Genomic DNA, 27,030 nt, shown 5'->3' on the forward strand with positions numbered 1-27,030 from the left:
CTGGTCTGCCCCACAGTCTAAAGACATGCACTATAGGTAAACTGAATAAACTAAATTGGTCAAAGTGTATGCGAGTGCGCATGTGTATGGGTGTTTCCTAGAACTGGGTTGCAGCTAGAAGGGCATCCACATGTGTAAAACATAAGCTGGATAATTTGGTGGTTCATTCAGCTGTGGCAACCCCTGATAAATAAGGAACTAAGTTAAAGGAAAATGAATGAAAGATTTAAGCTTCAATTTGATACACCTAGTAAACACTGGTATCAGAAATATGCACATACAGTAACATTTATTTCTAACTTTTCTCTATCACATCAGTGGGTGTTGTCATACTGTGGAAAACTATTACAAAAATAGTTTTTATTTTATTTTTATCCATTCATAATTTTTTCAGCTTAGTCTTCTTATTAAAAGGCACCTATGGTGAAAAATCTACTTTTCAAGCTATTTGGACAGCATGTGTATTTATAGTGTAAAGACAGTCATATTGGGCTGATATAAACACACCCAGTCCTTTTTTACAATTTAATAACATAAAAAAGGTGGACCAATTGGAGCAACCTGTACCGCATGTCTTTAGACCATGGTGGAAACCGGAGAAACCAGAGGAAACCCACGCAAACGCAGGGAGAACATGCAAACTCCACACAGAAATGCCAACTGACCCAGCTAAGGCTCGAACCAGCGACCTTCTTGCTGTGAGGAGACAGCACTACCTACTGCGCCACTGCGTCGCCTAGATTTATTATTTTTTTCAAGAAAAGTTTGTTTCAAAAAACATCTGACCCCATGTTGCTATAAAAAGATGGATTTATAAAGGTCTAACCACAATTAACATACATTTTATGTATTAATATTTTAAAAAGTTACAGGGTCTTTTGAAAAACATTGGTTATTTCATTAATTGCTAATAATAATAATAATAATAATAATAAAAAAACTTGCTGTAATACTAGAAGTGTTAAGTGACTCTCTGGCATAAGCATGCCTGTTGTTTACATTGCTGAATGTAGGCTACCTGTAACGTTCGAGTCATACGCAGATATTTATTTTATATAGCATACCTGTAAAGCTTTTTGCATGTCGGTTATTTAAAACGTATATAACTTCTTACACATTTGAAATTGCTATGTTTACAATTAACAATAACTTCTACACTTTACGAAGACTGGAATAAAAATTATATCCTACCTAATGTAGAAGAATCTGTCTCCTATTTGCGTAGTTAAATATGGGAAGTGTCAGAGTATGTGACCTCTACACTTATAAACGATGAAAATCCATACCTTTGCAGCGGGAAGAGAACGAGACGAGAGTCCACTCACGCGATACTTTGTGAATCACGAGAGTCACGGGAGAATAAAGCTTCTTGCTATGAAGGTTAGTCAAAATACTTTAGCGTTAATGTATTTATTCTACAACCTACACTAATGAGACTATACAAATAAGATTAGACCAAACATAAGAGAAAATGTACAAATATTTCTGTATTCAAACATAATTGGGTGGGTTGGCAGTGCCGCCTATAGGCATCTTCTCGCCAGATTCAACACACCAACACAGTTTCACAATGAAGCTCACATGTTTTTATCCAGAACCAGAATCAGAATTTAAGGAAGGTCTAATCAAAATTGGATGACAAGGTCAGTGACATATAGGATTCTGACTAGATAAATGTTAAGGACATGAACCTGTCATAAATAAAACAATGTTCACAATTGTTGTCAAATCATGTTTCAAAAAAAATTATTAATAGTACAGCCCTCATTTAAAAATGCAATATTAAAACATTTAGCTGAATTGTTACTATTAAAGAGTAAAACAAAGTGTACAGTTCAGAATTATTAAATTGAACAAGAATTGCTAAATTTAATTGCCTTTTGAAATGAATGTTAACTTTAAAAGATTTACTAATTATTTCGGTGTATAGTTTGTTGCCTAAAACTATATCAACCAACAGTTTTCTTGATTACTGCAGCAAAGGACTGAAGACTAAAGCTAGATATTGAGATAATAATTCTTGTAAGTCTGTTTTCATCTGCTGTCTCTGCTGTCGATCTGATTATTATTATTTTTTTTTAAGACTCAGTGTATTTTAATATGTGTATGCATTTCTGGATATATTTGTATTTCTAAAAAGTCTCACTGCAAATATTTTAAACAATTTAACTATAATATTTTACAGATATTTTACCAGCATATAAATGTATTGTTAAAATCACCAGGTGATTGCGTGGTTTACATGTGATCTAAATTGTGTCAGCAGAATGTGTGATATTTCGGTGGTACAGTTGGAGTTTCCACCTGTTTTATTACTGCTAGAGAGCACAACAGGTGAGAAAACAAACACAAATGTCAGTGATTTTAGGGGTTCAGTGTAAATTTCTGTCGTATAAAGTAAGATTAAACACTCATTTTTAAGCACATTAATAAAAGGGATAGCTCACCCCAAAATACAAATATTCTGTCAATCATCTTCCACTTCTTTCAGCCCAGTCTGAATTTCTTCTGCTGAACAGAAAAGAAGATGTTTATAAAATAATAGAAACCTGTGACCATAGTATTTTTATTTCTAACTATCAACGGTTACTGGTTTCCAGTATTCTTCTGTATGCTAAGAAACCTAAACACTTGAACCACTTTGGAACAACTTAAAGGAGAGTAAATGATGAGGAAATTTTAATTTTTGGGGTGATCTATCTCTTAAGTTGTGGGTCTGTAGGTGTTCGTCTGTTGGTTTAGAACACAATGTTTGAACTAAATGTCCCCACATGAAGAAAATAAACTGAAATTACCACTGTGGGGCCCAGTCAATATAAAATCATCATTTTATAAAATATATTTACAAGATTGATAATTTATTGAGTTGTAGAAATCCTCATTAGCTCAAAATAAAAACAAACAAGCCTCAAAAAAAGCTTCCATGATATAATGATAGAAAAGCAAATGTGCGAGTGTTGATTGAGGTGGAGGGGAGCAGAGGGGGGGTGTTGGGATTTGCCAGTCTCATTGGCTTAAGGAAAGATCTGCTTCCTTAAACAGAATGGATGGGAAGCCTATAAAAACTCAGTTAATGTAATGGACTGACACTCTTTCCTTCTAATCCCTCTGAACTGAGCGTCCTGCTGCGCGCTGAAAGGTGAGTGTCTATTACTCTGTTTGTCTCTAGGGTTTATCACACTAGCATTAGATCACGCCACAGACATTCACAAGATTTCACTCATGCCCAAAAGCCAAATTTAGCCTGGAAAATCAAAGCAATAAGCAGGATAATCTGCTTTAATATGTGGACTGGATGAAGGTCCTTGCAAATAATTGATTTAATTCTGTGATATATGTCTTATATCACGCATTGAGTAGTAAGTTCTACTTTTGAAACATATTACTTCACAACCTTAACAAAGTATGTTCTATATAGTTAAATTAACAATCTGTAAAGAATTTAGCTTAATTTATTTAGTGTTTTTTTTATTCTTATTCTTTGTTTTCCAGTGCAAAATATTTAAACATACCTAAAATAATGCAAATATATGTAACTTCAGATTCAAAATTGACTAAATAAGATATTAAGTCTTACTTTAAAAAAAAAAAGATCAAAATCTAGTGATTTTATGTTTAAAACAAGAAAAGTATGTTAACTCAAAGAGTAAAATAAGAATGTTTTTACATTTGATCTTGTTTTAGGCCTATAAACACTAAATTCATATTTTCCTTTTTATATATCAAGTAATTTTGTTGTTTGATTGACTGTATCTACATTTAGGAATATTTAGATTTTCCTTTATCGTGTAACTTATTCTTTATTATTTTTTTTACTTAAAATTTTAATTAAATTTTCAATTAATTAATGCAATTTTGTCTGCATTGTGTGTGAATGTAATCTGAAAATCCTATGTTTTAAACTGTAAAGGTTTATATTCTTTTATAGCCTCTCTATAAAACAGTTTTAATGAGTTTTTTTAAAGCATTGTTATGCCAAATCCTTAAAAAAAAGTGTTTTTTAAGTGCCTGGTTTGATATATTGGTAATATTGTTGGAATAAATCCAAGTTTACTGAATTCATTGCAGTGTAGTGTAATGAATCTCATTTACCAAATTCTCAAAGTTCTTAAACCATTTTCAACCATTCAAAGCCTATATCATCACTATTTCCTTTTCACTATTTTATTTTTTTCATATAAATTATTAATATGAACACAACAACTTATTTTAGATAGCAGAAGATCCAAACTCAGACTCCATCCCATCCATAATACAAGAAAAGGTCTAATATAGTTCTTCAGAGCACCAGGAAATATTTTTACAGCTGTGAAGGCTATCAGCTGTTGAGTGTTGAGGCTTAGGAGATTCTTCAAGAGGTCTGTCAGCTGTCCCGTCCTCTGTATTCCTACAAAAGAACGCTAAAAAAAGAGCTCAAGACAACTGCTTCTCAAATTCAACCCTTTAAACACCGGACACTTCTGTTGCTATTGCCACTTCCAGACATCCACGTACAGCAGCCATCTCTCTTGCACATTATCAGAAGCCAGATTTAGACCTCCAGATGACTGAATGTAAATTGTTTCCATTAGATTGAAGGCAGCAAAACTTACACCTACCCCGCACAGGCGTCTTCACCTTCAGAGGGGTCGCCACAAAGAGACAGCCAAGATGTCTGAGTAAGTATTGATTTACAAACATTGTGATGTTGAGATGTGATTACTAATCCCTGCAAATACATTTAGCATTAAGTAAAATTGTGTGTTTATGATAATACATGCAAGAATATGTGCTTAAATGAATCAAATATTAATATTTGCCACTTTGGAATGAGAAGGTTGTGAAATTTTTGTCAGTATTGGGTAATACTCATATTCTGTGACAATTTATTTACATTATGTAATACTTTTTTATTTAAAATAAAAAGCTCCTAAGAACTTTAACTTGGTGCTATTTTTGTAAGCCAATTTGCATTCTAAATGGACACAAGTGGACCAATCGGGATCATTTCAGAGGTCTGGATTAGTTATATAAAGAGCCATATCTAAATTTTTTTTTTTAAACCTTTATTAATCCGGGGTGGCCACAGCGGAATGAACCACCAACTTATCCAACAAGTTTTTACGCAGCGGATGCCCTTCCAGCCACAACCCATCTCTGGGAAACATCCACACACACACACACTACAGACAATTTTAGCCTACCCAATTCACCTGTACCACATGTCTTTGGACTGCGGGGGAAACCGGAGAACCTGGAGGAAACCCACGCGAATGCAGGGAGAACGTGCAAACTCCACACAGAAACGGCAACTGAGCCGAGGCTCGAACCAGCGACCCAGTGACCTTCTTGCTGTAAGGCGACAGCACTACCTACTGCGCCACTGCTTCACCTAGAGGCCTTTGCCTTTCATATAATCCACTTCTGATACCAAATGATCAACTAGAAGTCAAGTTATTATTTTTTGTTCCTAAAACTTGGATAGGCGACAAGACTTTTGTCAGGTAGTGTATAGATTACCTGAATTTTAAATGTCCATTAACTCATAAATGTTTTATTGTGATATTTGCAGTTTTTGGATTCAATTTAAAGATATTTTATTTGCATTTGACCTGTTTCACAAAACCCCATTTCAAAATATGAGAGGATTTTAATATTGTACTTATAGAATACATTTAGGCTCATTTTTATATTTGAAAGAGTCTTGTTCGTCATAGAATTCCGCTATACAGAAAGAAGAAAAGCTCAGTATCTGAAAACTGCTCAACCTGCAGAACCTTATAGTTCCAATGTGGCAATTTCTGGAGTTCCATTTGCAATCATCCCAGACACTGAATGCTGCTCTCAAATTAAAAACATTTGCTTTCTGACAGGAAAAAGATGACTTCCAGCCGTAGGCACCATCTGAAGGTGAGGTCATCTTTTTCTTCATGACATCTGAGATATATGAACTTCACTGACTCTCTTGATGATTACTGTCTCTATGTGTTTTCGTGCTCCAGAGCTTGTTGCTTCAGATAGCTCATGGGCTTCTGGAGGAAGAAGCAGCAGCGGCAGAGGAAGAAAAACAAAGGTACATGGAGGAGAACTGCCCTAGTCTCTCACTGCCTGGAAGCTTGCAAGAGCTACAGGTACACATGAATATTAAAATAAAATGACATGAAAATGTGCTCTAAATGTATAGTCACCTTCAGATTTGTGTGACGTTTTTATTGGTTGAAGATTTTTAGCTTAAACTGTGATGATTGAAATACAGACGGATATATGGTGAGTTAAGAACATTTTTACAGATGTGTAGAAAAAAGTCACTGTGTGTGTCTTTGTTTAAAGGAACTATGTAGGAAGATGCACCAGCAGATTGACATGGTTGATGAACAAAGATACGACATGGAGACCAAAGTGGCCAAGTCAGACAAGGAGGTAAATTTAAATTGAACAACATATACTATATGTAAAAGTACAAATAAGTACACAAGGCATTTTTATTTGCAATAAAAAGTATTAGTAAGCAGAAATAATATACTGAGGCTAAATTAAATTTTACAAATGGATGACCGGGGATGATAACCAGAATGCGGAAGTCCCAGAGTAAAATGAGAATTTATGCTACACCAGTGTTTTGGAATATGTCTTTACGCTGTTTTCATCTGTTTTTATATTATTTGTTTTTATTTTATTTATACTTGTCACTTTTATTCCTGTTTATGTAAAGCACTTTGAATTTCCACTGTGTATAAAATGTGCTATACAAGTAAACTTACTTTACCTACCTTACCTTACTAGGACTACAAAGCCCACCCTACATCAGCCCATAATCCTAAACCTAAACAGTCTCGCATTAAATATACGGTTTTTATTTACTCATTTACTCACTCACTTTCCTTTGGCTTATTTCCTGCTTTATTAGGGGTCACTGCAACTGAATGAACCACCAATTACTCTAGCATATGTTTTACTGGAAGATACCCTTTGTCGCAACACTCATAAACTCTCCTATTCACACCCAACGGCCAATTTAGTTTATCTAATTCGCCTATACCCTATCTGTGAAACCAGAGCCCCTGGAGAAATCACACATGAACATAGGGAGAACATGCAAACTCCACAAAGAAAGGTCTCCTAGTCTAGCCGGGACTTGAATCAGTGACCTTTTTGCAGTGAGGCAACCGTGCTAACCATTAAGCCACTGTGCCGCCCTGTGTGTTGTTAATTTACATTTATTTATACACTCTATTTAACTTCTGACCAAAACTTGAAAAACAAAATGTTTTTCTTAATGTCTTTAGATTGAGGATCTGAAAATTAAGGTTCAAGACCTGAAGGGTAAATTCAAGAAACCGGTTCTGAAGAAAGTGCGTATGTCTGCTGATGCCATGCTGCAGGCCCTGCTGGGCTCCAAACACAAAGTCTCGCTGGATTTGAGAGCCAATCTTAAACAAGTCAAGAAAGAGGTCAAGGAGGAGGTGAGGGCACATCATTAACCTTATAAGAGAAACATTGATTATAAAATGTGGGCAAAACTCACATTTTCTGTTGATCTTATTCTGCAATGCGTAGGTAAGCCCTTTTCTGCGATTGTTTTTGAACTTCTGATTTATTTGCCTTTATGGGGATATGACTAGTAATAATAAACATCAGTAAATGATTCAACTTCTTGCTCTACAAACAATTGTGTGTTTGTAGATTATGACAGTTATGACAGTACATAAGAATGTAAATAATATAAGAAGAAATTACAACTTTGCATCATCAAGCTGCATAACAAGCTGGTTTTTATGATTAAAAATCAGTGGAGCTTTTATGTCAATAAGGTTCCAATGGCTTCACCCATTCCTATCTGAAAGAATAAGGTCTATATTGCAGATTTTTACAACAACATGTTTTCAGAGATAGTCAGTCAGTGATAGTGAACGAAGAAGAATATAATAAAATGTTCTGTCTGTACGCTGAAATTGATCGGAATACAAACTACATAAAAAGGCTTTTAATTATTGCACTTTTCTGCCACTCCAGGAGAAGGAGGCGGTGGGAGACTGGCGTAAGAACATCGAGGATAAGGCTGGTATGGACGGCAGGAAGAAGATGTTCGAGTCTGAGGCTTAAATCTGCTGCTTTTCAATCATTTGTATTAGGTTGTCTTAAGTCTTGTGGTAATTTTGGTAATAATTGGTAATAGGTAAAAGTGGTGATATTATCTGTAGTAATGAAGTTAAAGTTGGTAAAAGCAATGTGCTGTAAGAGAAACGTTTTCAAGTATGTGATGTTTGGGTTTGAATTTGTGAAAAAAAATCCACTTTTGATCTTTAAAATTCAGTAATACAGTAAAACTTGTTAATGCTCAAAATTGTATTGCGGTGAGTTTCCTGGAACAAAATAAACTACAAATCAAAGTTTTATGTTTTGATGTTTTTATGCAACAAGCTTAATTTCATCGTCACCATTGGAACAGTCAGACTAACTACACAAAATGTAAACAGAAAAACACTGTAACACCAGCTCTTGATTGACAACAGGGTCGTGGAAAGCTCTCAGGGCCAAAAATATAAAATTTGATTGCATCAACAAATAATTAAACTGTCAAAAAGCACAAGAAAATGATGTATTGGATTTTATATGTAACATGATGGAACATTATGTATAGAAAACAAAATCAGGTGGCATGTTTATTCATGGAGGACATTGTAAGTTTATATGTAGCAGATCGACTTTTCCCCTATATTGTAATGTACATCCACTGGAAACGATCCTGAAATTAGAAAAAAAATATTGATATGTTCATGACTCTGCCTTTTGAAAACCAATTGGAATGCTGGATTATAGCTGCTTCTAACAAAAGAAAAGAAGGTTAATGCATGCATAAAGGCAAAGCAAAAACAAGATGCACTGATAGCCCTGCCATGTGAGAAGTGAAGAAAATTTGTTTAGAAAGGGAAAGTTTGGATTAAATATTCTGAGGGCAAATTATATTTTACAAAACAATAAAGTGCTGACCCTCTCATCTGAATGTTGCAGCAGAAATCGAGACTCATCAGACCAGGCAATGTTTTTCCAATCTTCTATTGTCCAATTTTGGTGAGCCTGTGTGAATTGTAGCCTCAGTTTCCTGTTCTTAACTAACAGGAGTGGCACCTGGTTCTGCTGTAGTCTACCCACCTCAAGGTTGGACATGTTGTGCATTCAGAGATGCTCTTCTTTAAAACCTTGGTTTTAACAAGGGTTTATTTGAGTTACTGTTGCCATTCTATCAGCTTGAACCAGTCTTGCCATTCTCCTCTGGCATCGACAAGGCATTTGCTTCAACAAAACTGCCGCTCACTTGATATTTTCTCTTTTTCAGACCATTCTCTGTAAACCCTAGAGATTGTTGTGCATGAAAATCCCAGTAGATCAGCAGTTTCTGAAATACTCAGAACAGCCTGTCTGGCACCAACAACTATGCCTTGTTCAAAGTTGCTTAAATCACCACATTTCCACATTCTGATGCTCGGTTTAAACTGCAGCAGATCATCTTGACCATGTCTACATGCCTAAATGCATTGAGTCTGCCATGTGATTAACTTTAAAAAAATTGCGTTAACAAGCAGTTTGAAAGACATACCTAATAAAGTGGCCGTAAGTGCACATCATTCATTTATTTATTTCCTTTTCGGCTTAGTCCCTTTACTAATCTGGGGTCCCCACAGTGGAATGAACCGCCAACTTATCCAACCTGCTGAAAAAACCAGCTTAAACCAGCCTAGGCTGGTTGGCTGGTTTTAGCTGGTCGACCAGGCTGGTTTTAGAGGGGTTTTGGCCATTTCCAGGCTGGTTTCCAGCCAGTTTTTAGCTGGTCAGGCTGGGAGATGACCAGCTAAAACTAGGCTGGTCAAGCTGGTTTTAGCTGGATTTAGCTGGTCATTTTCCAGCCTAACCAGCTAAGACCAAGCTGGAAATGGCTGGAAACCAGCCTGGAAATAGCTAAAAACCCTCTAAAACCAGCCAACAAGCCTAGGCTGGTTTAAGCTGGATTTTTCAGCAGGGAAACCATTGTAAAACCATTGTAAAATGATTGTAAAACGTTAGTAAAACCATTGTAAAACGATTGTAAAACCATTGTAAAACCATTGTAAAACGATGGTAAAACCATTGTAAAACCATTGTAAAACGATTGTAAAACCATTGTAAAACGATGGTAAAGTGATTGTAAAACCATTGTAAAACGATTGTAAAACGATGGTAAAACGATTGTAAAACGATGGTAAAATGATTGTAAAACCATTGTAAAACCATTGTAAAACGATGGTAAAATGATTGTAAAACAATGGTAAAACGATCGGATAACCAGTGTAAAACGATTGTAAAACCATTGTAAAATGATTGTAAAAGATGGTAAAACAATTGTATCCCTGCTGAAAAAAACAGCTTGTTGGCTGGTTTTAGCTGGTCGACCAGGCTGGTTTTAGAGGGGTTTTGGCCATTTCCAGGCTGGTTTCCAGCCAGTTCTTTGCTGGTCAGGCTGGGAGATGACCAGCTAAAACCAGCTTGACCACCCTAGCCAGGCTGGGAGCCCAGCCAAGACCAGCTATGTCCAGCTAAAACCAGGCTGGTCAAGCTACAATGGCGTTTTTACCATTGTAAAACGATTGTAAAACGATGGTAAAACGATCGTAAAACGATGGTAAAACCATTGTAAAACGATTGTAAAACGATTGTAAAACGATGGTAAAACAATTGTAAAACGATCGTACGATGGTTTTACAATCGTTTTACAATGGTTTTACAATGGTTTTACAATGGTTTTACCATCGTTTTACAATGGTTTAACAATCGTTTTACAATCGTTTTACAATGGTTTTACCATCGTTTTACAATCGTTTTACAATAGTTTTATAATGGTTTTACAATCGTTTTACCATCGTTTTACAATCATTTTACAATCGTTTTACCATCGTTTTACCATCATTTTACAATGGTTTTTACAATGGTTTCCCTGCTGAAAAATCCAGCTTAAACCAGCCTAGACTGGTTGGCTGGTTTTAGAGGGGTTTTGGCTATTTCCAGGCTGGTTTCCAGCCATTTCCAGCTTTATCTTAGCTGGTTAGGCTGGAAAATGACCAGCTAAATCCACCTAAAACCAGCTTGACCAGCCTGGTTTAAGCTGGACATAGCTGGTTTTGGCTGGGCTCCCAGCCTGACCAGCTAAGAACTGGCTGGAAACCAGCCTGGAAATGGCCAAAACCCCTCTAAAACCAGCCTGGTCGACCAGCTAAAACCAGACAACCAGCCTAGGCTGGGTTAAGCTGTTTTTTTCAGCAGGGCATCATTAGCATATGTTTTACACAGCGGATGCACTTCCAGCTGCAACCCATCTCTGGGATGAGTGCACATCATAAACATTAATTGGGCTCACCAATGTGCAGTTATCATCACAAATACTTTCATAATAATATTTTTTTAGTTAAACCATGATTCATTTAAATGCCCAACAATTGTGACTTGAGTGATTGTCTCCAATTATGTACTTACTGCACCTTAGTCTACCTGTTTATTATCTTAAGCAGTTAGGCAACAGGTAAACAATGCATGCTAATAATATATTAGCTCTGAATCAAGTGTCTGACAGCATGCAGATTATTAGCAGTCCTTCAATACTTTTGTTTTGTGTGTGTGTGTGTGTGTGTGTGTGTGTGTGTGTGTGTGTGTGTGTGTGTGTGTGTGTGTGTGTGTGGTATCATCTTACTCTCCCAGAGGACTGTCACATGACTAGTTAGCTCTCTTCTGATTGGAAGACCGAACTGGAATAGACAGGAGCCAGAGTTTCAAAGCGCTGAATGAAAAACACATGGAGAGAGACAGAGGAAGGGAGTGAGTTGAACAGAGTAAGAGAGAGAGAGAAAGAGAGAGAGAGAGAGACTGAAATCCTGTTTAGTGAGAGAAGGGGAGCACATTCACACCCTTCAGAGAACTCACAGGAAAGGAGAAATAATCGGGGAAACGGTCAATAATCTTCAGTCACAGCTGATATTTCAGAGAAACTCAAACATGTCCAGCTCAATCCTGCGACGGAATTCCAGCAAAAAGGGACTGGAGAAGCTGCAGAGGTGAGATGTTCTTCATTTGCATGCATGTGTGAATGTGTTTGTCTATTTGGTGGCCATTTGGTGATTCAGATGTGTTTTCTTTGATCTGCTGCAGTCACTCCAGTTGTCTTTAAACAGATTATGGTGTAGTTCATTACATTTACTTTCATGACTTTTGATTTCTACAAGATAATTTAAGACATTTTTTTAAATGGGTTGAGAGATAATCTGAAATGCTGAACGGCACAGAAGAATCATCAGGACAGAAAGAATTTATCAGGCAGAATAGGGGAAACACGGAGCATGAGATCCTTCAGCTGTTTATCAGTCCTTCAGGGTGTTTAGGGGGAAGGGGTAAAGTTCTTGTAGGTTGTTTTGAGGTCAGACAAAATCTATAGTCTATGAATGCATGCCTGTGATGTAGTAAGAATCAGGACTTCCAGGGAAGGGGCAGTTGATTGTGTTGTTTTCTAGAAATGCAGCGTTATTCAAACCTAATTTTGGTAAAACACTATCAAACTCTGGGTTAATTCTTTTTCATTCAATTCTTAAACCAACTTAAACCTGACAGTTGGGATTGTCATATAACCCAGCAGTTTATAGAGTGTAGTTGTGTAAAGTGATGTCATGAAATGATAATGTAAATGTGTCTGTAGTTCTAAAGTAAAAAACATTCCAGTTGTCTGTTTTTCACATGTCGCACAGTGACTCAATTCATGACATCATATGGAATGGCAATGACAGGCTTCAATGGCTTTTATGACTGGAATTTTCCTAGGCTTGGTGACATCATTATCATCATCAGATCTCCCCCTGCAGTAAATCTGCTGGATGTATGATAGGGGACGGCCCCCCTCCGCTCTGCCCTGAGGACCCGGAGCCTCCTTTAAACTGGAAAATTTGAGCCGCTCCAACACCCAAAACATTCACATTGAGGTTTAAACAAAGAAAGGGAGTTTAGTTGTTATTGCTGACATGAATGTAAGCTTTACTTTGCTTTCTAGAGAAATTTATTTTCTTGTTTTGTGTGTCGAAAACAGAATCTGCTCGTAGAGTTAAGTTTCACTGAACTGCTGTTTATCTGGTGAAGGATGTTCAGAATGCTTTTTGTTTAATGTATCTGTCCTATAGTCATGGACTTAATTTGCTATCAAAAGTGTAATCATGATTATTATTATTATTTATTTATTCATGTTTTAGAAAGTTTCAAAATGAGATTTGTCTTGTGTGTATTTTAGTGCATTTTAAAATGTGTTTATAATATAACAATTCTTAAGATCCACAAGATCCTTCAGAAATAATGAGGACTCATTTTTAATTATCAATGTTGTCAAGACAGTTAAATAACCAGTATTAAAAACATGACCACATCACACCAGTCTTATGCTATTTGCACTGGTTGCCTGTGCACTATCGTGTCGCTTTTAAAATTCTTCTCTTGGCTTTTAAATCGATAAATAGCTGAACATCAGCCTGGCCAGTCTCTTCTGTCATCAAACCAGAGGCTATTATGCATACCAAAGTAGGCATGAGAGGATAACCGCTTTCAAGGTATACCATGGTTAGGAAAAGTCAAGGTTTTAAAACCATCAGTGTTTTCTGCTATATCGTTTCCAAGATATGTGTAGGACTACGATTTTTTTTTTTTTTTTTTTTTTAGGACATCAGTATCTCTTGCAAAAAAGATGTCAAAAGATGCCATTTTACATTGCAAAAAACAAAAACAAAAAAAACACACATTGTTATTGAAACAAATGTAGACAGCAGAAGTCAAAGATTGATTTGAATTATTTAGCCTAAAATGTTTACTGTTACAGAATATTTTTCTATATTTCAAAAGGGAAGACAATATATTTATTTTAACCCAGAACTTTAAAAAAAGATTTATTTTAGAACAGCAATCACAAAACTGTAAAACCGTGAAACTGTGATATTTTTATCCAAGGTTATCATACCGCCAGAATCTTATACCGGCCCAAGCCTATAACCCAAAGTCGAGCCCGAAATGCAGGGGTGACCGTGCTTTCACAGTAGCTGGTCCTAGATGTAGAAGGCTCTGCCCCTCTGTATTAGATCTATATCATCTCTGTCTGTTTTTAAATCTAGATGGAAAACTTACCTTTTTGATTTGACATTTTATGAGTAAGAATTGTTTGTTTTAACTATAATTTTATAAACTATCTCTTTATGATTTGTATTATGCAGCTCATTGGTCAACCTTTGGTTGTGTTTAATAGTGCTATGTACACAAAATTGATATTGACAATCAAATTTTTGTTAATCTTTAATGGCAAAAATGGATAATGAATATTTTGATAATTATAAATTAAAATCTTTTACCATATAGATTTATTCATGATCAATAATGCAATAATGCTGAATTAATAATAATAATAATAATAATAATAATTAGTTGTGTTTATGATACAATGCTCTTACACCAATCTTATACTTGCAGTAAGTGATTTGATGAATGACTGTGTAAGTCAAGCAAACATCCCCCTCACGACTACTGTAAATATTAGGTAAAAGTATTAGTACCAGTTGTTTTATTTAGTGTAATGTCAGCAAGTATAAAGGAAACCAGTAAGCTATTTCCTGTTAGTGTAAACCCTGCACTTCCTGTCCATGTTTGACTTACTTCCTGTTAATCTCTGACCCTGCCTTCTGTCAGATGACCCATCGCTGTCATAGTCAAAATGATAAATGATATAGTGTGTATCTATATATATTTCTCACGTTTTATTGTCGCTAAATTGTTTTTGTGTCTGAGATTTACTTCTTAATCTCCTGATCCTAAACTCCTGTTGCTGTCGTTAATAGCAAACTAATGCAGTTATTAGTGCAATAATTAAAAGTGTTGCTAGTAATAAAGAGAGATAAATATAGATTATGTGAACATGTGGTTGTGTGATTCTTATTATTGTTAGACAGCAGTGTATCTATTAATAACAAACTTTAAGTTCCTAAACCTACAGTAAGTTCCTGATGGTAAAAGTACCATTATTAGCTCACTAATGAGAAATGTCACATAGAAATGATTTTATTGATAAATTCGCAAGAGCAGTGCTGACAAGACATTATGGTTGTGTTTGTGTGTGTGTGTGTGCAAGTGCGTGTCTTGATGTATGGGAGAAAGAGAAGAAAAAAGAGAGTCTTTGTTTTTCCAGCATAATACAAATGTAGATTTCTAGGGAGCAAAAATTAGGAAATGTCAGTTTTTAGACTGCTGTTTAATGCAAATTATTTTGGTCAGTTACTTTGTGGGTTTTAGATCTTTTGCAGTTGTAGGCAACACTGCAGAGCTGCGACTCTCCAGGAATCCAATTTGAGACGTACTGTATGCTGTAAAGACCTTAAAAAAAAAAAACAATCCTGAAATCAATAGGTTTTAAGCATGCGTTCCTAAACAGAAATCATGTTTTTTTTTTTTTTTTGTAATTAGTTTTACATAAATTTTGTGTGTTTGTGTGCATTTGCATGCGTGTGTGTGCAGGATCACTGTTCAACGCAGTCTGGAAGATGCAGAAGAAATAGAGAGAGAACGTCGACGGCGTGCAAGAAGCAGTTCTTCTACTGAGCCTTTTCAACCCACCGTGACCCCGCAGGACAGCCCTCGCACTGCACTGCCTCTGGACAACCAGTTAGTTTCAAAATCATTAAAAGTGAACTCTGGTCTAAATCAAGAAAAAAAAATCTGTACTGTGCTGTGTGTGTTTGTTTTGTTTCCATGGAACCTCAACCCCCAGATTCTGGCTTAAGCCAACTTTCTCTGTCTTATTCTTTGTGTTTTAATCTGTTTGTGAATATAAATGTGTGTTTGTGTCAAGACCACACCTGCGCTTTTCAATCAGTTGCCAAGGCTTCTATTCTATTCTATTCTATTCTATTCTATTCTATTCTATTCTATTCTATTCTATTCTATTCTATTCTATTCTATTCTAACAGAACTCTAACTGTTTCTCTAGACCTGATATTTATATATTGGCATCCTGAGTCGCAATTCTGAAAGTATTTTAATGTTTGTTAGGCGTCCGAATGGTCTCATTCCAGGCTGCCCTTCTTCTTTAGAAGAGGATGAAGGCTTCAGTGATTGGACGCATTTGAACAGGCGCAAACAGGGACCAATGAAACACACAGATGTAGAAACGCATCTTAACGGCACTCGGCACTCAAAACTTCAGCTCTCTTGCAGCTCTACACAACAAAGTAAACTGTGTGATTTAAATGTGAATGACAACATCCCATTTCTGAAGACCCGACCACCCCTTTCAAATCAGAAACACTTGGATGAGGATGGTGTTGAGGAAGAACGGGAAAGACGAGTTAACATTACGTCAGTGGAGAGAGAGGAGGGAGAGCCAAGAAGGATGAAAAGTCATGAGTCTTCTTTCAGGAAAAATCCAAATCAGAACTCTGGTACAGATGAAAAGGTATAGTCTTTTAGAAGGAATTTGACAAGTAAAACCTTTGCTCACAAACCATAACAAAGTTGGCTTCAAAAATGATCATTTGTTGTTGATTTACTTACCTTCAGGCCATTCGACATGTCATAAGCATTTTCAGTAGAACATTTAATAAGATCCTAAGCAAAAAAATTGGTTCTTCTTGATCCATAAAACGCAAAAATTTTAAAGTTTATTTTCCTAGAGCACTTTGTTATTCTTTAGTAAACAGTTAATAGTAATTTTCAGTGAAAGTCTGATCATTTTCTTTCCACGTTTGGAGTGGTGGCACTTCTCTGCCCAGCAGGCACACAACATCATAAGATGATACTAATAGGTTAGATTTAGGTTGTGATGTCAAGTGACCAAAATTCAATGTCTCACCAGCATCTAAGGACAATGATTTTTTGATGTCCAATACCAACTTCAAATGTCGTTGATTTAGGTTGTATTGGAAAGTAACAAAAATCCAACGTTGAGGCAACATATTAAACCAATTTCATATTAATGTCAAATACTGACATTTATTCGGCAGGTATGACAACCAAAAACCAACATCTGATAGACGTCATAGTGGTAAGGTCAACACAACATCAAACTGTAACGTCATTGGATGTTGATGTTTGGTTAATTTTATTTTGGATGTTGGACAATGATGTCGGCCTGATGTTGGGTTCTGATGTCAACCTGATTTTCATTTCTGTAGGAGTACATCTAGGGCTGTGCAATTTGGGGAAAATATCTAACTGAGTTTTTTTTTTTTTTTTTTTTTTGACAGATTTTCTTATTTGATTTACGATTTAATTTTGTAGTTAACTTTCAGCTCAATAATCTGTAAACCGTGGGAACAATTCTGCTACAGCTTTTAAAAATTACTTGTTTTTGTTGGGTTATGATGAAACCAAAATATTCCCATATCACAAATGCTGTTTTTCTTTGATATTAATTCCTCTATTAATGCTTCTGGAGCAGCAGACGCCATAATCCCACTTGTCAGCTTGTTGGAAATACACTGAAATGATGGAATAAATGTCTCCGCAACTTCTGGTTCATGTGGACTTTAAAAGTCAACCTTATTGATACCTGTGGTTCAGGATAGACCATTGAGGTCTTATAAAGTGAAAGTGAAAACTGAAATGGTATTTACAACACTATTAAATTGAATTCACAGTCTCAGCAAATATATGAGAGTATGTGACAGTCTGGAGTGAGAGTTTCCTCTTAAGTAATGTTGGTACCAACTTGAATGTGAGCTGACCCTGCTTGTTTACAGTGGAGAGGAAGGACAAGTGTTCTATTATTGATAAGATCTCTGTGTATCATCAAGAAACACTTGAGTGCTCTGAGGGTTAGTTAACAGTAAATGTTCATTTTAATAAGTTTTATCATTTTATCAACAGAATCATGCATCAAAGTCTTTCTCAGACTATACATGATTGTGAATCTGTTGGTCTCACAGGAAGAAAAGAAGACAGAGATGAAGATTTCCTACACCTCCACGGTTCTCCTACAGCAGAATGGGAGACAATACAGCACTAATGGACAAGCAGAGAGGAGAACACATGACAGGTACAGGCAACACACAGATTAATTTTAGATGCTGTGCTCAAGCTTATGATCTTAAATTTAATTGATTTTAATAGTTTACTGATGCAACCAACCAACACAATTCATAACTTTTTGATTTAGTGGTTAAGTCCTATGAATCGCATTTGTACAATTTAGAATGATTTGCTTATCCCCCAGTGACCCCTCCTTTTTAAAATCGTACATTTATGTACCACTGAACTCGTACAAATGGGCTGTATGCACGGCTTATGTTTTCAGCCAATGATGATCTTCCAGTGAAAGGTTAATGTGACTATTTTCAAATTCATATGGTTCCTTTTACAGCATCGATGTTGTAATGTAATTACAATACATTCAGTTAAACGTTATTCATTTACGCTTAAACAGTTAAGCATCTATTTGGTTGTTAAAGCATCAAAAAGAGACCAATGTTTAAACACAGGTGCCGTCATGAGCCGTAGGCTAGCACAAAAACTCTATTGAAAATACTGGACTAAAATTAATTTCCTTATTTTAAAGACATGGCAGGGGAAAAATGGAATTTAACGCAGTGCATCTTATTTGGTCTGATACTTACTTTATATCGTATCTCAGCCAGGCAGTAATGATCGTTGTTCTTTAAGGAAATCAGATCTCAAACATAGTGATTTTTTTTAATGGGATGACAATTCACCGTAAGCCCTGGGTCGTGGCTGACTGAAATTTAATGTCCGTCTGCTTATACCCCTTTAGCCACTTAAACTGACAGTAAGTAAAATAGTTATGTTTTGTCGTGAGATCAACCTGAACCTCTCTAACAGGTATGAAATGGATATCTGATGCTGGTTATATAAAATGCTTCAACTGGTCTTGCTAATAAATATGTATTTCTTACATAAAAACATGATGTAATTTAAATAAAACCGCCTGACCTGCTAACTGCCAATATTCTCAACTTTGTAGCTGAGTTTGCACCCCTGAAGCTAACAATAGCTAACTGACTTATTGAGAATTAATTTAAAGAGATAAATCACCCACAAATGATAATTGTATCATTATTTACTCATCCTCCACTTGCTTCCAACGTGTTTGAGTTTTTGTCTTCAGATGAACACAAAGAAAGTAGATTTGAAGAACGTCGGAAAGCAGCAGCCAGTGACTTCTATTGTTCCTACTATAGATGTCAGTTACTGCTAGTTTTAAACATTATTCTGAATACCTTGGTTATGTTAATTTTTTTTAACCCCTCATGTGTGAGAAAATGATGAGGAATATATTTATATATATATATATATATATATATATATATATATATATATATATATATATATATATATATATATATATATATATATATATATATATATATATATATATATATATATATATATATATATATATATATATATATAACCTCATTTTTGGAGGTTACTCAGACACTAGCTGCTGAATTTTATATATATATATATATATATATATATATATATATATATATATATATATATATATATATATATATATATATATATATATATATATAATATATGTAAATAATGATACAATATATTTTATATATATTTATATATAATTTATATATATATATATATATATATATATATATATATATATATATATATATATATATATATTTTTTTTTATATATATATATATATATATATATATATATATATATATATATATATATATATATATATATATATATATATATATATATATATATGATTTTTGGGGGTCACTCAGACACTAGCTGCTGAATCTCAGGTTCTGCAGTGAAAGAAATTAAGCAGTATTATAACCAAGGTGTTCATTTGAATTTGCATTACTTAATTTTTAATTTCTGCACCTTGCAAACTTCATTCATTCATAACTTCAGCTTAGTCTTTATTTCAGAGGTTGCCACAGCGGAATGAACAGCCAATGCCCCTCCAGCCATAACCCACTACTGGAAAACATCTATACACAATCAATCACACACACATACACTACGGCCAATTTAGTTTTTTTAATTCACCTATAGCGCATGTCTTTCGACTGTGGGGGAAACTGGAGGAAACACACGTAACCACGGGGAGAACATGCAAACTTCACACAGAAATGCCAACTAACCCAGCCGGGACTCAAACCAGCAAACTTCTTGCTGTGAGGCGGCATTTCTAACCATTGAGCCACTGTGCCGCCCACCTTGACAACTTGATTTCTTGTAACATCCTTACATAAATGAACAAACATCACACACACTGTATGGAGAAACTGCACGGCAGGGAAACAGTTTGAGAAGAATGTGTCAACGATTGAGTAGCAATAGAGCTGCCTCTGTGTTGAGAAATGACATGAGAAATCAGGTGTGTTTCGCAACTTCCTGAGGAACAAATGCCTTTTCTCAGTTCACCCTGTTTAATCTTACTCAGAGAATCGACGATACAGAGTAACATGGACTCTACAGTTGTTTCAGCAGCTCTCGGCACTCCAGAAAGGTAAAAATGCAACTGAGATTGAATAAGTTTTCATGAAACGTTCCCCTTTCTCATTTCTGTCGTCTTTAGTGCGTCTGAGGAAGTGTTTATGAAGAGCAGTGAGGAGAATCAGCAGCAGAGTGAAACAACAGGAGATCAGACGCATGAGGAGGTGCAGAGGATGAGAGAGGAGGAGAGAGAGAGGAAGAGGAGGGATGTGATGGAGAAGCTGAAGAGGTTGAGTATATCCAGCGGAGATCCAGAGGAGCCCTTCAGTCCTCTCAGTCCCAGAAGCCCCTCCTACATGGTAGGACATCACTGCAAACACCTCACACCTCAAAATCACATTATTATTAAAAAATTATTGAACATCCATTATAGTCCACATGTGCTTGTTGAACAGTATTAAAATCAGCATTAAAATACGTAACATTAAAGCTATGAATCTTTTTTTTAATTATTGCTGATCAGGCATCATCGTTATGTAACTGTTTTGGGTTGAAAAGCAATTGAATACATCTGGAGTGATTAGCGCTTTACAGTGTCAATCCATGTTTTTGTTCAATTCAGTGTTAGTCTGAGTGTCCTGCAGAGATTAGAGTTTAAATGCATCTAAACTTGTTACTTTAAGTGTTCAGGGCGAAGACTATGGATATACAATACTTTCAACTCATATTACTATAGAAATCAAGTGCTGCAGTACACTATATGGCTAAGTCCGAGTTTTAAAAAAAAGCCTGTTGTTAAGAATCTGTCGGTGTGTATGTCTTTGTTTGAGATGGGACATGTGCATTACCAAAAATTTGCTCATATTTTTAAATATTATTTGAGTATATTTGACAGTTTAGATTTTGTGTTTTTGAAATGTGTGTTTGGACAGCATTTTTCTGAGCTTGTTGCGTTTCCTATGAAATGGATGCCCTATGGCACTGCAAGTATTGCCACCATGTGAACTTGCTATCTACTATAAGAATAGCACTTTGTTCGGGATTGCTATAAGCTTCTAGTCAAGTAAGTTTAATTAAACTTTGCATGATCTTGTCTGTGTATGCATGTGCGGACAAATTTCTTAAAGGGACCCTATTTTACCTCCTTTTTTCAAGTATTTTGTGTCTCCAGAAAGTGTCTGTAAAGTTTCAGCTCAAAACACCCTTCAGATTATTTATTATGGCTTCAGATTATTAGAGTTTTTAAACACAATGTAGCTGTTTTTGTGACCTGTGCCTTTAATGCTAGTTCTCCCCACCCACCTATCCCACGTCCCATCTCTGCCTCGGCTGCATCAGATAAACAGCACAGTGACAAACATGACCTCACGCAATGTTTGTGAGAAATATTACAGTAAAACTTTGCCAATGATTATTTGATGTATTTGTTGTGGAGTTATTTCAAGCCTTTCTGCAATGATGAGCCGTTATACACGTATAGCACGCACATTTAACTGTTTTTGCACAGCAAATGTGACAGGATACACGTTAATATCCACTGCTGTATGGATATCCATTGAGTTAATGTACAAAATAAACCTGATTTAACGTCCACAAACTGGGATTGAAGTGTCTTTTATAATTGTACTGTGGCAGTGGCAATAAAATAAAGGCTGTAAAATCGCTGTAATTGTTTACACACATGCACTGTTTTAAAAACATTTTAAACTTGTAAAACTCATTCTTGATCACATTTGATGATGATTGATGATCACACAGAGCTCAACAGATTTTTTAATCCCGGTTGCTTTGCGCACGTCCTGTCTTGTTAATGAATATACGCGTTACTACAGAGACATATTATTACATGCTTGTCAATCAATTTGGTGGGCGGGGAAACAGCATTTCTATGTCACATTGCGGTGGGCCTCAAAATGGCAGGGATTTGTTTCCTATTTTAATGACAGGAAATTTCAAAAAAAGAGATTTATTGCCTTTTATATCACCCCAATATGACTGTGGACACACTGTATTATACATGCACTTCTGTACAGACATCTTCAAAAAATTATTTTATTCATAGTTGCCCTTTAAATAATAATAAAAAAATACGTTTTAGGGACCTACATTCTAAAAAAAAATGCCAGGTGTTGTAACCTGTAACCCAGGGTTTGTCAAAATTTCACTCAACATTTACGACAATTCATTTTAGTGTATTTACATGGATAACGTAATTTTTTTAAAATAAAGTATTTATTGTTTTTTTTTTAATTGTACTGTAGGTCCCCAGCCTGATATAAAACATGACCTAATGTACAAAACATGTGTTTGTGTATTGTGCTCGCTGGTGTTTTCACTCTAATTGGGTCTGATTATCTTCCATGTGCTGTTTGTGTGACTCTGATGTCTTTCATGTGCTGTGTGTGGTTCTGATCTTTTTCTTCCAATGCGGGTGTGGGTTGAGGGAGAAATGACAGAACATTAAGCATCTGCTTTACATTGCTGAGGTGCATTGTGTGTGCACGTGTGTGTTGTCTCTGCTTGCTGGTTTCAGGCTGAGGGTGAGGAGTGGCAATCAGAAGGTTCAAGCTCGGTGAGTTGCTTACTCTGTGCATGTGCATGACAGTGTGTCCGTGTATGTGTGTGCGCTTTACATTTGTGTGATTTGTGTTGAAGTCAGAATTATTAGCCCCCCCCTTTTAATTTTTTTTTCTTTTTTTAAATATTTTCAAAATGATGTTTAACAGAGCAAGGAAATTTTTACAGTATGTCTGATAATATTTTTTCTTCTGAAATACGTCTTCTTTGTTTTAATTTGGCTAGAATAAAACACAGTTTTTAATATTTTAAAAACCATTTCAAGGAAAAAATTATAAGTCCTTTTAAGCTATAAATTTTTCGATAGTCTACAGAACAAACCATCGTTATACAATAACTTGCCTAATTACCCTAACCTGCCTAGTTAACCTAATTAACCTAGTTAAGCCTTTAAATGTCACTTTAAGCTGTATAGAAGTGTCTTAAAATATCTAGTCAAATAATATTTACTGTCATCATGTCAAAGATAAAATAAATCAGTTATTAGAGATGAGTTATTAAAACTATTATGATTAGAAATGTGTTAAAAAAAATCTTCTCTCCGTTAGACAAATAGGGGAAAAAATAAACAGGGGGGCTAATAACTCAGGGAGGCTGATAATTCTGACTTCAACTATAGCTGCTTCGGCTATAGTTTCTTTGCTTTGCATTTGTTCTGTTTGTGTTTTAAACATATTCCCTTGCACATTAGTTTTGGGATGTTCTGAAAAACCTGATATACAAGTTAGTCATTTAGTCAAGATTGAATGATTCTGACAACCTCAGTATTCCAAACATAATAATGAGAGAATAATGAAATTTAACATGCAAATGATAAACAACATTTTAAGAGTTCACAGTTAGATATTGCTTAACGTTATTAGCAGGTTTGGCATGCTGTCCCATGAGAGAACCCTGAGCTCGGAGATAATTGAGCCCAGGGCTTTTAGCATGTAAGGGGGTCTAAGATCAGGTAGGTCTCGAGAGCTCCTCCGTGTAAAGAAAGAAAAGGAGGAGATAAAGGGGGGATTCTTCCAAAATGAAGAAACCGCATTAGGGTGAAATCGGTCTATTTATAGTAGGTTTGGATCAATCTGATTGGACTATTACTAATTATGGATGAGACACCAGATGTGATCAATCATATCACATGCTCCTCTTGAAATTAGTACACATGTGGATGTGTAAAAAAACCACACGCATAGGAAATGGTTGAGAGGAAGACTTATTTTGGCACTGAATGCAACACATCCTGTTGGGCAAAACTGAACTTTTAAGGCCTTGACTCTTTTTGTGAAAAAAAAGCAAGAAAGAACAACAGGCTACTGGGATTTATAAGATCAACAAAGAATAAGAGCTGCCAGATAAAAGGCTCTAGAATTACATTATGAAATGAATCTGCTTACAACATCAGTGGGCCGAACTGCCTTTCAGTATTAGCTTAAACTGATGAAGAATAGCTTTACTTTTTGCAACCATCATCCGTTACACAATGAAGTTGCACTGCATTTCACTTGTTGCTCTGTACTCTGGAAACATTGCTCAAAATATTACAGGGTGGTTTGCACAACACTAAAGACCGGCTGCTTACATACTGTGCTGACCCTCAGATCATTCAAAATGTAGGTTACTTTTTTTTCCTTCTTTGGTAGAGCATTAAAGAAGAGATTTTTTTTTTGGCGTTTGGCCTTAAAAAAATAAGTTAACAGCTACCAGCACTTTGAGAATAAACACTTCCTAAAGTTTTACAATAAAAGACAGACAGTTGCAGCTCATCCAAAACACTGCGGTAGGATTCAGACCAGAACCAGAAAATCAGGGCACATTACCCCTGTCCTGAGGTCTCTACACTGGCTTCCAGTTACATTCAGAATAGATTTTAAAGATCTATTACTTGTCTATAAATCACTAAATAGCCTAGGACCTCAATACATTTCAAATATGCTGACTGAATACAAACCTAACAGATCACTCAGATCATTAGGATCATATAAACTAGAAATTCCAAGAGTTTAGTCAAAGCAGGGTGAATCGGCTTTTAGCAACTATGCTCCTCGCTGCTGGAATCAGCTTCCAGAAATGATCAGATGTGCTCCAACATTAGGCACATTCAAATCAAGACTGAAAACACATCTGCTTAGCTGTGCCTTTACTGAATGAGCACGTCAGACAGATCGCGCTATTATGTATTTCTTTTTTTTCTCATTCCTTTAAAATCTGTCTTAACACATTTTACCCTGTATTTAATTCATTTTATTCTTTGGTTTATTTTCTTATACTTGTCTCTTTTATTCCGGTTTATGTAAAGCACTTTGAATTATCACTGTCTATGAAATGTGCTATATAACTAAACTTGTTGCCAACTTGCCTTTCCTAGTAAAACCTAATTGATAGCTGTGGCTTCTGGCTATTTATTTAGGTTGTTTGAAATGAATTGATTATTCTGTGCAAGAAAGTATCATTCAGGAGTCACTGGTATTAATTTTCTTTGGCCCGAATTTAGCTTTTTGACTTTTGTAGTTTGTGAATCACTTACATGTAACAAGTTTAAAACAATAATAAAGCTCGCTAACATGTTTTGAATGATTAATGAAGGAATTATAATGCTTTGTTTTATTGTTTATTTTTACAAGTAGCCGAGTATTTACAGCTACTGTATAGGCTATTTCTGTCCATTCACATCCCCCTGGTGGCATAGTTGCAAACTGCGGTTAGACCTAAAAAACACGTTCTTACTCCTTTAGAGCGATGGCGGTACAAGGCACAGCGGTAATGCTCGTATTAAAGTGTCACCTACTGTAGGACCAAGATTTCAGCTAAAACTATCATTTACTTTCTTGAAGAAAAATAAACACATTACACATTCTTCTACATCTTGACCTGAGCGTGAAAAAATAAACAAGTTTTTATGCTATGTATATCCAATTTTTCTCACCGATTAATCGTTTTACTGTTCGCCTGCAGATTTCTGAGAGGACCGAGTCTTTAAACCGCTCCATTAAAAAAAAGTAAGTAGACTTAAAAACACACACACACACACTGAGATGAATGAGTTCAAGTGATTTACTGGAGGTACTGTAAAAAATCCCCCTCATACAAAGTGTGAGAAAAAACAAAGGCAGGAATGATGTTTCTGTGTGCTGTGGCATGACATCATGGGTTCATGAGTGTTTTCTCTTTGATCTAAACACGACACATGAATGATTCATTCATGAATGAACAACTGTTTGAAACATGGTTCACCTTTCAGACCGACGTGACACAACACGTTTCATCCTTCTCCTTTTCATTAAATACAAATGATGATGTATTATTTAGTCTATTTGTATTCAGATGTATCAGTCACACAAATCCGGAATTCTTTTACACATTGTTTGTCCTGACACAAAGTGTAAACAATATACTTGACGGAGCCTTTGTTTGTGTCTCTTCCACTACTTCATGAGTCACAGCCTACTTCATGCCCATGCTTGTTCTGAGATCTGTTTCTCGGAAGAACAGCAGTGCTTTAGGTAATGTTTCATCTGTTTGTGCAAACAGGAACAGCATAAAGAAGACCCAACCTCCCACCATCATTTCCAAGTTAGATGGCAGACTGGAACAGTACAACCATGCCATTGAGGTGAATTACCTTCACATACTCTTGAATAATGCCAGTTTTAGGGTCAATCCTGCAAGCATTCCAATAAGTGCATCTGGACGTTTATATGCTGCTGCTTTTTAGTGAATTTCTTTGCACATGGAGATCATCTTACCACGCCCAGTGCTCACAAACACCTGCTATGAAGTTTACCACGATGATCTCATTGTCTGCATGCCCAGGCACTGCTTCTTTTAGTCATGCTGAATCGCTTGAACATTTCAATACTGAGCCGGTCCCTTTTTTTTCTTTCCACCTAACTGTCAGGAAGTGTTGTAGATCCAGGTGTTACTGTGCTTTTGTTGCTGAGAGATAAACAGGTGTTTGATACCCTGCTGTGAATAAGATGTTATAATATTTCCAGTCATGTTCAGTGATTGT

At 35.7% G+C, this 27,030-nt stretch overlaps 3 protein-coding genes across 9 annotated transcripts in view; all 3 read left to right on the plus strand.

Moving 5' to 3' along the window:
* Nucleotides 1–27,030, plus strand: part of esyt2b (extended synaptotagmin-like protein 2b) — an 846,120-nt gene that overhangs the window by 54,937 nt on the left and 764,153 nt on the right. The gene's annotated exons all lie outside the window — the stretch shown is intronic.
* tnni2b.1 (troponin I type 2b (skeletal, fast), tandem duplicate 1) lies at nucleotides 2,996–8,373 on the plus strand. Of its 2 annotated transcripts, NM_001136492.2 has the most exons (7): nucleotides 2,996–3,139; nucleotides 4,572–4,658; nucleotides 5,853–5,889; nucleotides 5,982–6,110; nucleotides 6,310–6,399; nucleotides 7,266–7,442; nucleotides 7,993–8,373. In NM_001136492.2, the coding sequence occupies exons 2-7, from the start codon at nucleotides 4,651–4,653 to the stop codon at nucleotides 8,080–8,082; spliced, it is 531 nt and encodes a 176-aa protein (NP_001129964.1). In that variant the 5' UTR covers nucleotides 2,996–3,139; nucleotides 4,572–4,650; the 3' UTR covers nucleotides 8,083–8,373. The 2 variants fall into 2 exon arrangements, with proteins under 2 accessions (NP_001129964.1, NP_001017587.2); NM_001017587.2 differs by lacking the exon at nucleotides 2,996–3,139 and having other exon boundaries at nucleotides 4,472–4,658.
* lsp1b (lymphocyte specific protein 1 b) overlaps nucleotides 11,793–27,030 on the plus strand; it is a 30,166-nt gene continuing 14,928 nt past the window's right edge. The window contains exons 1-9 of one of the 5 annotated variants that reach the window (XM_087258345.1): nucleotides 11,799–12,059; nucleotides 15,535–15,681; nucleotides 16,069–16,471; nucleotides 17,943–18,052; nucleotides 20,461–20,526; nucleotides 20,596–20,812; nucleotides 22,987–23,025; nucleotides 25,974–26,017; nucleotides 26,550–26,631. In XM_087258345.1, the coding sequence (XP_087114471.1) occupies nucleotides 12,001–12,059; nucleotides 15,535–15,681; nucleotides 16,069–16,471; nucleotides 17,943–18,052; nucleotides 20,461–20,526; nucleotides 20,596–20,812; nucleotides 22,987–23,025; nucleotides 25,974–26,017; nucleotides 26,550–26,631 (1,167 nt within the window). In that variant the 5' untranslated portion in view covers nucleotides 11,799–12,000. Of the gene's footprint in view, nucleotides 12,060–15,534; nucleotides 15,682–16,068; nucleotides 16,472–17,942; nucleotides 18,053–20,460; nucleotides 20,527–20,595; nucleotides 20,813–22,986; nucleotides 23,026–25,973; nucleotides 26,018–26,549; nucleotides 26,632–27,030 lie in introns of all 5 variants that reach the window. The other 4 variants (NM_001423832.1, XR_015494472.1, NM_001423833.1 and 1 more) reach the window with 4 other exon arrangements.

The sequence above is a fragment of the Danio rerio genome, chromosome 7, assembly GCF_052040795.2.
Source record: "Danio rerio strain M-AB ecotype USA chromosome 7, GRCz13ab, whole genome shotgun sequence".
NCBI classification, from domain to species: Eukaryota; Metazoa; Chordata; class Actinopteri; order Cypriniformes; family Danionidae; genus Danio; species Danio rerio.